This window comes from Protopterus annectens, chromosome 6.part0, assembly GCF_019279795.1.
Source record: "Protopterus annectens isolate FY-2018-M chromosome 6.part0, PAN1.0, whole genome shotgun sequence".
In the NCBI taxonomy this organism is placed as follows: Eukaryota; Metazoa; Chordata; order Ceratodontiformes; family Protopteridae; genus Protopterus; species Protopterus annectens.
Genome location: NC_056737.1, coordinates 1110490131 through 1110503523, shown reverse-complemented (window position 1 = coordinate 1110503523; position 13393 = coordinate 1110490131). Strand labels below are relative to the sequence as shown.

General features: G+C 42.5%; 1 protein-coding gene across 1 annotated transcript in view; it reads left to right on the top strand.

Moving 5' to 3' along the window:
- ALDH6A1 (aldehyde dehydrogenase 6 family member A1) overlaps positions 1–13393 on the top strand; it is a 403302-nt gene that overhangs the window by 36979 nt on the left and 352930 nt on the right. Inside the window, exon 2 of the mRNA XM_044074724.1 lies at positions 12633–12674. Within this exon, the coding sequence (XP_043930659.1) occupies positions 12633–12674 (42 nt within the window). The remainder of the gene's footprint in view (positions 1–12632; positions 12675–13393) is intronic.

Genomic DNA, 13393 nt, shown 5'->3' with positions numbered 1-13393 from the left:
GTAACTATAACATGCCGTCGGATCCTCCGACGCCCGCTACCGCTAAAAAACGAAAAGATAAATCTTTGAGGTCTAAACCGGATGAGTCGTCCGTTACGGACGCCGGTTCTACAGAGCCTCCGGTTGAATCTGTGGATCCTGCCGAGGGTTCGGCTGAATCCCAGGGGGAACCTTTACTTTTGCAGGAGTTGGCCTCTCAGGAGTTAGGCCCGGCTGAGGGTGCTTCTCCGGTATCTGTAGTTCCATCTTTACAAAAGGTTATTAGGCCTTCTACTTCAGTGGCTAAAGGCCATGCTAAGGCCAAACCTTCTCTTGTTGGGCCTGGTCATAGTTCTAGCTCTCCAGCCCCTGTTCCTAAAAAGCATATGTTGAAAATGGCAGAGGACTTGATTACTTTGATCAGGGATTCTATGCCCCCCCCAGAGAAGAGGCCTAGGGGGGAGGCAGATTTAGAGGGAATGGATCATTCTTCAGACTACTCTGATTCCTCAGCTGAAGAAATTCAGGATTTCCCTTCCTATTCAGATTCGGATGCAGAGGACTCCTGTCCTTCTGCTTCTCCTCCAGAGGATTTTTCTTTTTCTGAGACTTTACATTCCATGAGAGAACATTTCAAGTGGGAAGGTCAGGATTTTTCAGATTCTCGGAAAAGGCTTAGGGAATTTTTGTTTCTGCCACAACATAGGCCCTTGGCTATTCCTCCTGTCTTAGATGTTGTTCAGGATGTTTTTTCTGAATCTTCCCTTAATCCTGATTATTTGCCTCCTGCCCCTGTTAAGCCAGACAGATATTACAGAGTTCCAGAAGCACATAAGTATTTGTACAAGAGTCCTAGAGCTGACCCGGAAACTATTATTCAAGGTCCGAAGGGTGTTAGGGCTTCTGTGGCTAAGAATCCAGTTCCTTTGGATAAAGATTCTAGAGCGTTGGATAGGTGGGGGGAAAAAGTGTACACCTCCTCTATGTTAGCTATGAGGGCTTTGAATTGCCAATTTCATATGCTGAAGTATCAGAACTTTTTGTTAGGCCAATTGAAATCTAAGGTGGATGCTTTATCTGAGGGTATAGAGTGTAAGAAGCTCCAGGAGTTGGTTCATGCATCAGATCAAGTTGGCAAACATTCTTTGCAGTGTGGTTTTGATGCTCTTCAGGCTTCATCCAGGGTGGCTGCTACAGGTTCAGTTATTCGTAGACATGCCTGGCTTAAGGATCAAAATTTGTCAGAGCATGTTAAGACTCGGATTTTGGATGCTCCTCTTCAATCTGAAGTGCTTTTTGGTCCTCCTGTGGAATCAGTTTTGAAAAAGATGGAAGATAAGGCTAAGTCTATGCAGACTGTCAAGGATTTTATGCAGGTGCAGCCCCCTAAGTTTAGTAGGAATTGGCCTGCTAGAGGATGGTCTTATCCTTCTTCGGATTATCAGTCTAAGGGCAGGTTTAGACGTGGTAGAGGCAGGGCTCACGCTCAGGGTTCTTTCAGACCTAGGACTTGGAGTTCTCCTGCACAGTCTTCTGGTGAGGGCAGGGGTCAGCCCTTTCGTAAACAGTCCCAATGACCTGTATCTTCAGCTGCCAGACCCTTCCTTACTGGCAGCTCCTCTAGGAGGAAAGTTGGGACTTTTCAAACAAAACTGGCAGTTGGTCACCCAGGACAAATGGGTGTTGGATATAATAAATCAAGGTTACAAGTTTTATTTTCACACTTTTCCTCCTTTCAAAGGCATGCCGGATGTGCCTCCTCAGCAAAGGCTGGAGGCTCAGGAGCAAATTTCTTTGCTTTTGCAGATGGGGGCAATTCAGGTGGTCCCTCCATCAGAAGTAGGCCTAGGATTTTATTCCCGTCTATTCCTAGTGCCAAGGAAAGGAAGCACTTGGAGGCCAATTCTGGATTTGTCCATTCTCAATACCTACCTAGACATTCCAAAGTTCAAGATGTTAACATTGCAACAACTTCTGCCTATGCTAGGCAAAGATCACTGGATGGTAACCCTAGATCTCAAAGAGGCCTATCTTCACATCCCTATCAGGCCCAGCTGCAGGAGATTCCTGAGATTTCGGGCTGGTACTTCTCATTATCAGTTCTCTGCATTGCCCTTTGGTTTATCTACTGCGCCCAGGGTATTCACAAAAGTTCTGGCTCCTGTAATTGCTTTCTTCAGACAGAGAGGAATACAAATTTATCCTTATCTGGACGATTGCCTGATTCTTGCTCAAGACAAAGACAAGTTGCTACAACATCTCCAGTATGTGATGGCAGTTTTAAGGTGCCTAGGGTATTCTGTGAACGAAATAAAGTCCAGTCTAGTGCCCTCTCAGGACATGTGCTTTCTGGGTGTGAGACTGAATACAGCTTCTCAGATGGCATTTCTGACCCCGGACAAACCAAGAACTCTTCATCTATACTTCCAGCAGTTATCAGTAATGTCCAGGCTGACTGCAAGGACAGTCCTTCAAGCCTTGGGGTTCATGGCATCTTGCATTCTAGTACTTCCCAGTGCCAAACTGCATATGAGGAAGCTACAATGGTATCTCAAAAGTGTGTGGACTCAACACTGCCACGGTTTGGACACTGTCATTCGGATTATACCTTGCATCCAGAAGGAATTCTTGTGGTGGGCTCAGGAATGTCACCTAAACAGGGGGCTCTCTGTGACCCGACCAGAGGCGAGTCAGATCCTAACGACGGATGCCTCGGACTTGGCTTGGGGAGCACACTTCAATGGGAAATGGATACAAGACATGTGGCCTCCCAAACTACTACATTTGCATATCAACATGAAGGAGATGTTAGCAGTCCAATTTGCTTTGATGGCCTTCAAGGACCTACTTCAGCCGGGACAGGTGTTGATTCAGACAGACAACACAACAGTCATGTGGTACATCAACAAGCAGGGGGGAACCCATTCCTACAATCTTTGCAGACAAGCAATGATTTTGTGGGAGACTGCTCTGAGTTTGCAAATCAATCTTCAAGCACGGTTTCTACCAGGAGCACAGAACTCCCTAGCAGATGTATTGAGCAGGCAAATTGTGGATCCCCACGAGTGGAAACTGGATCCTCAGGTGTTCAAACAATTGACCGTGGCTTGGGGGACTCCAGACATAGAGCTGTTCGCTTCTCCACTGAATTTTCAACTGCCAAAATTTTGCACAAAGATGTTCCACCCAAATGCTTGGAAAGTGGATGCTCTATCTTTCAGTTGGAACAACCTTCACGTCTATGCTTTCCCCCCTCTGCCCCTTCTTCCCAAGGTACTCTTGAATGTCAGGAGGGACAAGCCTTGCATGATTCTAATAGCACCAGATTGGCCACGTCAACATTGGTATCCTCTGCTGAGGAGTTTAATTCAGGAGCCTCCTTGGCCTTTGCCACAGATTCCTCATTTGTTATCCCAGTCAAACAATCATTTTCTCAATGTCAGGGTGCAGTCCCTGCATCTAACAGCCTGGCGTATTCTGTATTAGAGCCGGTGGGGTCTCAGCTTCCTCAACAGGTTTTAGATGTCATTTTGGAAGCCAGGCGGCCTAGTACTCGAAAAGTTTATGCTGATAAATGGAGGAGATTTTTTCTTTGGAGCACAGCAAAGGGCTTTGATGTTTCAGTACCTAATTTGAGTTTTGCACTACAGTACCTTACTGAATTACTGGACAAGGGTTTGTCATTCTCTTCTGTGAAGGTTCATGCTGCAGCCATTTCTGCTCACTATGATTGTGACCCTCCTTTATTTTCTCACCCTTTGTTCAAACAATTTCTTAGAGGGACAAAAAATATAAGACCCCCATGAGCTCCTACTCCTTCCTGGGATCTCAATTTTGTGTTGGAGAAGCTTACTTTACCTCCTTTTGAACCTGCAGCTACGTCTGAGTTGAAGTTTATGTCTTGGAAGACTGCTTTTTTGTTGGCCATTACTTCTGCTAGGAGGGTATCTGAATCGCAGGCACTCATGGCAGTTGAACCCTTTCTGATATTCCATAAGGATAGAGTTTCTTTGCGTACAAACCCTACTTTTATGCCTAAAGTGATTTCTAATGTGGCCTTGAACCAGTCTATTCATTTGCCTACTTTTTATGCTGATCCCCAAAATAAGGGGGAAAAAGTCTTGCATTCTTTGGATATCCACAGGCAGCTACGTTATTATTTGAGCAGAACTAAAGAGTTCAGACAGATTCAACAACTATTTGTTTCCTTTGTGGATTGGTCAATGTATTGCTTTTTGTTATTCTCATCATGGGAAGAATGTTCCTGTTGGGATCAGACCTCATTCTACTAGGGCTACTGCCACATCTACTGCTTTTTTGAGGGGGGTAGCTACTAAGGATATTTTGGAGGCAGCTACTTGGAGTTCGGTACACACTTTTACTAAGCATTACCATCTCCCTCTTTATTCCAAATCCAGGGCTGGGTTTGCCACTGCAGTTTTACAGGGCATGTTAGCAGCTCCTAATGCTGTTTAGTTTGCCAGCCTCCCTTTTCCTTTGCTTTGGGATTCTACCCACTGGTTATGACTGCAGCAATGTGAGACGAAGAACATAGTACAGTTTTGTACCTACCATAAATGTAGATGTTCGAGGATCTACATTGCTGCAGTCCTATTATCCCTCCCTCCTCCCCCCCTATAGTTTGTGGTTGCTGTGTTTCTTTTTGGGATACCCTTTATTTCCACACTGGGGGTTGTTGGGTGTTTACTATTTTGGCTCTGGCCTTTCTTTTTTTTAGGCTTTCTGACATCTGGGGCAAGAAAGACTGAGGATATGGCGTCGGTCATGTGCTTAAGTACTACTACGTACTGACATCAGCTCTGGGCGACAATGACCAAAGCCAGACTAGCTCTTTGGTATTCGGGCCGACCGAGGACAGCGGACTACCCACAGGTTATGACTGCAGCAATGTAGATCCTCGAATATCTACATTTATGGTAGGTACAAAACTGTACTTTATGCAGATACAGTTTTTCTAGAATGATGGACTTCTATCCTACAGTTTAATTTTGCATTCCGGTGTTTGTTGAAAGCTATTGATTTTCATTCTTGTAATCATTTTACTTATTAAATATTTTCATTACTTTGCATTGTGGCTAGAAATCAGTGTTTCCTTTAGAGATTAATGTGTGTTTATACCCATTTGATACTCCCCAGGTTCCCTCAAAGGCCTGGCTGATCTGGTTATAGTTATCATTTATTTTATTTAATTTTCATAACTGGACACCCCTTTAGATGGGCATGAAGACACTCTGGTAGCAGCATTACCATATTATTTTGGGGACGAGACACAGGTGGAAGTCTGCATCAGGCTTTCTCAGATTTAAATTTAGTTTAGTTGCATTAGGGGTGGCCAGAAGTATATAGTCCAGTCCCAGATTATTGAGCTTGTTCCTGTTGTGCTCTTAGGGGGAAATTGTGAAATGTTACCCACACTGGAGTTGGTGGTGAGGATTGAGGCTCCTTAGTTACTGACCCAGGATAGTAAGGGATGTCCCATTTAATTGGTGGCAGTCCGGTGGGATATAGCTGGATGTCACATTAATTGTTGGCAGTCTGGTGGGGATTTGGCTTGATGTCACACTATTGGTGGCAGTGGTAGGACTTTTAATTGGATTTCTGTAGCCTGTGGGTAGTTGTCATTATGGTGTACATTCTTGACAGCCACAAGGTAAACATTCAGAATTTCTATCTACCAAAGTTTTATTTATTTTTTTAGTTAGTCAGGGATAACGGGCAAGGATGTCAGCAGAATATTTTAGCAAGTTGACAAAGATCCAGTTGGGAAGCAATGATTTCAGCCTTGGTTGCATCCGCAGCTCAGACCAGCCATTTGGAGGATATCCAGTTTGGTGTTGGTGATGTGCAGTCTGCTGGGGCAGGACAGTCCACCTTTTCTTTGGAAGACCTGAGAATCCATCTAGAGTTAAGGAGACTGGAACAGGAGGCTAGGGAGAAACAGCTCCAATGTGAACTGGAACCCAAACGATGGGAGGCTGAGGGTAAGGAGAAACTGCATCAATATGAAGAGCAACTGAGGCGTTTAAATGCTGAGGCAAATGAGAGACAGTGTCTGTGTGAAATGGAGCCTCATACTCTTCAAGATTGTCATGGTGGTAATGGGGGAAGGGAACAACCAGACTCCAGAAGCTGTAAAGATCAGTAAACATTTTCCTCACTACAGGGATAGGGATGACTTTGATAGTTTTATACATATTTTTGAGAGGGTATATAGACAAAATTATGTTGACTGTGAGTTCTGGGTTAGACTCCTGACTCCATTAGAATTGTCTGATGTATATCTGAATTATATTAAAGTTAAGAACTGTCTTGTAGATAGCTTTAGACATTTGTTTTAAACTTCTAGAAAAAAGTTTCATGAACATAGATGCAAGGCAGATGAAAGTGTACATGATTATATTGCTGATTTAAGTACTTACTTTCACAGATGGGTGAGTGGATAAGAGGTCACACCTTTTTGAGGGACTGACAGATCTTTTGGTGAGGTAACAAGCCCTCAGTACTTTGCCTGATGACATGAGAGTCTGGTTAGCAGACAGGGAGTGCAACTCTGCAAAGGAGTTGGGGAGAAAAGGGGATCTCTACTTGGCAAGCAGAGCACCACTGAATAGGAATGGAATATTCAGTGCTCTACATGGACATAAGGGAACCCATGGAGGGGCAGTCTAAACCACTCCAACAGAGTACACCAGTAATGGGGGAAACCACTAATCCAAGTGCAGTGGTGGGGATTAGATGCTCAAGTGTAACCAGAGGGGGGGACACATGGCAGCCAAATGTCCATTGAGGCAAAGTGAGACTCTGAACATAAGGGAGTCAGCAAGTGGTGAAGACAAGCTGCCAGTGATAAGTTGTTTAGAAACAACTGGGGTGCCATATTATCACCAAAATTTATATCCTATCTTAGGAGATGGTAAACGGGTAACTGTAAGAGGGACACAACTTCTGATATAACAATTGTGAGGCTTTCAGTGGTTAGGGAAGAGCAGTACTTGCTTGGGCAGTCCACTCTAGTCAAAGCATTGGGAGCGTCCCCATTTCAAATGCCTTTGGCTGGGGTTCATCTGTACTGGAAGGGTGGAAGAGTAAACAAGGAAGTAGGTGTGTTTGAGGATATTCTTGCAGTTGTCTTGACCGGGAATGACTTTGATGATGCAGCATCTTGTGTGCATTCGGTGACGCACAGTCAGGCGTGGAGAAAGGCATGTAGGTCCGGTAGTCTGGTAGAGACCCAGAAATCTCCTATCTGAAGCTGGGACTAGTGGGATGGCTGTTTTCAGAGAAGGAGCTATCCTGTAGCAGTAAGTCTGAAAGTGAGCCACAGCTGCTGGGATGTACTGATGTTCCCTTGAACACACTGACTGCAAGGATGAAGGGGAGTGATGGTACTTAGAGCGACAGTGAGATACAGCTGTCGGAAAATACTAGGCTTCCTGTAGTAGGGAGATAAGGAAGCAAATGAGGTTCAAGGAAAGGGGGGAATCTGTATACTGCAACAAAGGTTTGTTGTATTAAAGAGAGAGCTGGAAAAGAGGCCTGGAAGGTGAGGTAGTGCGGCAGTTGGCAGAGGCTAGAGCCTACCATCTGCCACTTCTAGCCAAAGTCCCTAATATTCCTTTTGCAGGCGATATTGATGTAGAAAAGGTGGCAAGTGCTTTGCAAAGAATATTCAGCAGAGTAGGTTTTCATTTGGAAATACTGACTGGTGCCAACTTCATGTCAGACCTGCTGACTTGTGGGGTGAAACATTGAAAGAACACTCCCTGCTATCCCCAGATTAATGGTCTTGTGGAGAGGTTAAACTCTACAGTGAAGACTATGCTACGGGCATTTTCAGACCAACATGTGAGGAGGTCTTGGATAAATTAAGTAGGGTAGGATTAACCATTAAACCCAACAAGTGTCAAGTAGATATAGCAGAGGTCACTTACTTAGGATTCAGAGTGGGAAGTGGTAAAATTAGACCAGAACCTGTCGAGGTGGAAAGTGTTCGAGCGTGGCCAGTTCCTGTTACTAAGAAACGAGCATTTCTAGAGACTGCAGGGTACTATAGGAAATTTGTGCCCAGTTATAGTACCATAGGTGCACCTCTTACTGACCAAAGAAGAGAATAAACCAGACAAGATAGTGTGGACCACAGATTGTGAACAGGCATCACTAAGAGATTTTGGGAAGACCCCCCCCCCCCCCCGTGTTAGCCAGCCCAGATTACAATAAAGAATTTATTGTAGGGTTAGATGCATCAAATTGTGGTGTGGGGGCTGTGCTCAGCCAAGTTTCCTCAGAAGGAAAAAAAAAGCTGCAGCGGAGTTGAACATTCCAGTGCAAATGGATTGCCCAGGAGAGGAGTGGATTGATATTCCCAGACAAACCCATTTTTCTCGAGCGTCTGTTTTCAAGGGTCACTTGAAAATTGTGCTCGAGTCATAATGGGGGGAGAAGTGTGAAGAAAATGAAAACCTTGTCTGTGTTAGCATGTCTGGCAGGAGATTTGTGTATATTCTCAGATTAACTTGCATTGTATGTCGTCATGCCTAATTGTGAAATGTAAATACTTTTTTTTTAATGTTGAGTATTCCCCTGTTTACACAGAATGTTCAAAGAATATGTCAGTGTTTTGATACACTTTTAATTGCTCATGTTTGTTAATTGCTCATGTTTGTGAGGGATATTCTAAAGTGCAAACTGTGGTGCAAACTGTGGCGAATCAGTTGAACAGTAGGTGATGTCATTAAAATGGTCCTGGTTACTAGGTGATTGTTTAAACAGCTGATTGATAGGAAAAACACTTTTTCAAAGAACTGTTACTTTTAAAATAAAACAGTTGAGACTGTTAAACTGAGCACTTACTGAGCAGTTTGTGAAGAGCAGCTGTTAGTGAATAGTTGCAGTCAGTGGATACCCATGAATGAGAACTCGCCAAAAACTGTAAGCCCGCCTTTGCCTTGCTGTTATGCTTTAGATTAGATGAGGGACATTATTCTCTAGTTAGATTAGGAAAGGTTAGTTGTTCAGATAGAGTTTTTCTAGAATGATGGACTTTTACATTTCTAGTGATTTGAATTCTGGTGTTTATTGAAAGCTATCGATTTTCATTCTTGTAATTATTTTGGAAAGCGTCACCATTGTGGTAAGAATTAATTATTCCCACTCAGTATATATGGTAGCTTTTTTAAATGTCTGTTTCCAGTTTACATGCACCTATTAGTGTTTGGTAGGTTAATCTTCATACAGTTTTTTTTTTTTCTTCTCAACCATTGGAACTTGTCACATTTTACAGGAGTTTGTCTTTTAAAATAAAAAAACACATCCCATAACCTGTTAACTTAATACAGACACAACTGTGTGCATCTTCAAGTAATGTTTAACCCTCCTAACAGAAACATCTGTCCAAAATAGATAGCTGCTAACACAGGCCTTAATCTGAAATTGAGGTTATCCATGCTAAGAGACGTTATTGCCTGTGCTTCTATTTATACAAACTGATGTCAGTATTTTCTTCTTGTTTGTTTTCCCTTTATCCCCACACAATGTGAAAACAACTTGCATACTTTCAGAAAACATTTAACTTTTAGCCTTGAAGAAACTAGTGTTCTGGCTTTTATTGTCCAATTATCAGCTTGTCTCCAGGAAAACGTAAGAGGAAAAAATGTAGTCTTGTGCTGTGGCCTGAAAGACAAGCTGAAACATTATTTGCTAAAGGAAAAAACTTTCATTATATTCAACGACAAACAAACTCTTTACACTAATGATGGAAGATTTTATTAGATGCATCTCCTAGAACCTTAATGGTTTTTCAGTCAAGCAATGAAAGGTAAGTTTTGACATGATCCTTACAACCTTAAGTTTGATATGGCATGTATACAGGAGACCCATAATATGTTAGAAAATAATTGGAAAAAAATCTATTATGTAATATTGACAATAGTTGGGTTTGCCACAATTGTCTGTAAACCTGCAAGTGCCCAGGTAAATGTATTTCATTACCCGGAATAACTTTGTTTATCTTTAAAGTGCACATCTATTAATGTCGCAGAGGATTTACAGAAGTCCCATTATGTGTTCCATGTTGTTCCAAAAAAAAAGACTGCAGAGGTGTTAAAACTGTGACTACACTGAGAGACCCTTGCAGAATCAAGTGCAATTGACAGCTCATAATGGGAAGGAAGGGACTTCCAGTATAAATCTCTTCCCCTCTGCCTGTAGTAGGAAGATCAAATTATTCATTTAAATAGCTTCATTATTTTTTCTGGGTGCAAGTAGCAGAACTGCTTGATAATTTTGGTTTGTTTTATTACTAGTAACGATTGATTTACTTCTGTTTTTTGATGGTTTTAACACACCTGCAGTAGTGTGGGGGAGGGGCCTGTCAATTCCTCTTGGATCACAAAAGAAAACCCTGAACAAAGGCCTGCATTTAGCTGCTTTTCTGACTGTAGCTGGATAACTTCTAAGTATAGTGTAAAACAAGCCCTGAGCCAAACATAAATGAGGGTGATTAAAGAGAAAAGAAGCAGTCCTTTTACAGAAGCTATAGAATATGACAATGGCTCACATAAATCCCATTAGATGTCAATGGTATGTGAATACACAGTTACTTCCTTATGTCAAGCACGAGTCATAGAAAGCATTGTGGGAAAGAAGTTTGAAGAAGAACAAGATCACGTTGATACATCAAGCGTTCTTTGGTAGCCATGTTGTGGAAAATGGGCTAAAATTGCAAATAAAGCACTTAGTGATTTTGAGGTATTAAAATAGGCCAGTAAACAAAGATGGAATGAAAAAAAAAAGATTTTTTTTTAGTTCTAGGGTGGCGTTTTCCTTTAAGGTTTTTAGCTACAGGTGATGTATGAGGAGGGTACATTATGTCCTACTGTCTTGGAAATGTTTGACAGAGGACCACATCAGCAAAATCTAGAAGATAAAGTGCAACAAATGAAGAGGAAGTCCTGAACTGTAACGTAAAAAATAGAGCAGTATTTCATGTGGTTCTTTACAGTGGGGGCAGAAAGGTTCTGGGAAGTTATACTTGTGTTCTTCTCCATGCATGGAAACCAAAGGGGTCGCCACAGTGGAACTCCGGTCCGCTAATGATTGGCAGTAGATTTTTATGAAACGCCGAGGTTCCAGCTCAACCTTTAATGAAGGCAAGCCCATTTACGCACGCATGTCTTTTGACCGCTACCCAACTGTGGGGAGGACATGCAGACTCCACACAGAAGGCACTCCCAAGCCCAGCCAAGAATCGAATGGGAGAACCTCTTGCTGTGCGGTAACAACGCTACCGCCGTACCACTGCGGCATATAGAAACCAAAGCAAATAAGAATAAATAATGTGAGCAGTAGTTAGCAGGGGGAGTGGTGCGTGTTTTGTCCCTTTTGTTTCTAGAATATGAGATAAACAGAAATTGGGGACACACGCTATGGACACTTGTTCAAAAAGCAGTTAAAAAATAAACCCAAATTATGATTGATTTACTGTTCTAATGACTTTGAAAATAAATAATAAAAGTAAATGTCCGAGTAACGGACCGGAGTTCCACTGTGGCGACCCCTAACTGGGAAAAGCCGAAAGACACAACAACACTTCCTAAAAAAAAAAATTGCAAAATTGTTGTGTTTTGCCCTTGATGTTATTTGTTTCTTCTCATTTTACGGTGAAACATTACTTAAGGTAAAGCCAAAAGCTGAATGTTCACATTTTTAAATTGGGGCGGTGTCTCTGAATGTCTGCTGCATGTGAGGAGATAAGGGTAGAGGATGTTCTAGGACAATGATCTTTGGACTGCAGGAGAGCAGTACTAGGGCAAGTGGGGGGTGGGGGGGTGAGAGGCATGAATGAAAAGAGACAGAAAGAGTAATAATGTGACCTGTGCTTTCATTTGAGGGTAAGCATTTTGACATTTCAGTCTGAGTGAGTAATTATAACAGTACTGCACTGCCAGGGCTGCCTCTGCAGTATTAATGGAGTAAATACCAGGGGTAACTGGTGCAGCAGTAAAACCACCCAGGGAGAGGGTGACCTAAATAGCTGTCATGTTAAAGAAATTCCAGGGCCAAAAAGGGGTAGGGTATCTAGTTTAAGAACAGCTATGTGGACATCTAAGGATTTGATATCCTAGCTCAAGCCTCCCAACTACAAATTACACAATTTTAAGATGAAATCTATCAAATAACTTGTTACGGATATAGATTTTTGCAACCTCACCCTCCATGGAGGGAAGAGGCCTTGTTCCCTAAGTAATTGTTACTACCAGAGTCTCTCTGTCAGTATTTGGGAGGTGGGGGGCAAATAACCTTTCAATTCACATCTTTCATCTTGGAATTTTACTTCTATTTCTGAGGTGCAGCCTACTTTGTTTCCAGAGTTCCTGCAGAGGAAGGACCAGTATGTAGGTACCAGCCTGATTTTTATAATGCAGAATTATTATAATCACAGAGTTAGTAATAAAACTGACCAGGAACAATATGAAATGAGGTGAAAAGTGGCACTTTGTACCCATTCATTTACGTCCAGGGACTGTAACATATGTAGGTTGTGGAATAACAGCATTATGATATTGGCTGTACAAAATCGCAAAAGGCTCTGAAGCATCTGATTTATAATAACCTTTTTTTTTCTTATTTTCCAGATTCCTTATCTGGTGGGCCGTATGTGTTATTCCTCCACTGTGGTAAGTTGCTTGTATGGATTTAAATTTGTAGATGTATTGGTGATAAATTGATCCTTTCCTATCAAAACTTGTCTCCCCTCCATCTGCATAGAATAGAAACTTGGATGTCTTTTGGTTGGATGTCTTTTGGATAGCTGTTGTATATCATGAGTAAAATGATGTATAGACCAAGAGGGATTTAATTAGCTGGACACCTGACCATTCATTGGGTGAGCAGTAATGCCTGGCATTTTGTTTAGCCTTGCTATGATGAGGCTGAAGAGGACTAATGAAATACCTGGTAAGCCTGATAACCCATTAAAGAACGGATATAGAAGAGTAACTTTTGTATGTTTGTGAGTGTCCATGTATGTAAAATGAAATCATAGCACTCTGGGGGGGATCATTTTTGACACCCAGGCAAACTGGTGTGCTGTATAAATCAGCATTACTGTTGTGCAACCCTCCTTGCCCCTTTTGCTTCTTCTGGAAGGTTACTATGGTATCAGTTGACCTTGGGAAGATGGTTGGGTATGGGGCTAACTTGTTCAGGCAGACCAAGCTGCATGTTTTCTTTTTGGCTTCCTGCAGCTAACCTTCAGATGCCCCCAGGCCTTCTCCTCATCCACTCTAGTATGCTGGAACTGCCTTTGCTTCCCCAGCGCTAAATGAAAGCTATGTCTGAGGCCAGTGAGATCGATGGACCTGGGGCCACTGGAGTGTGTTATGCTACTAATTCC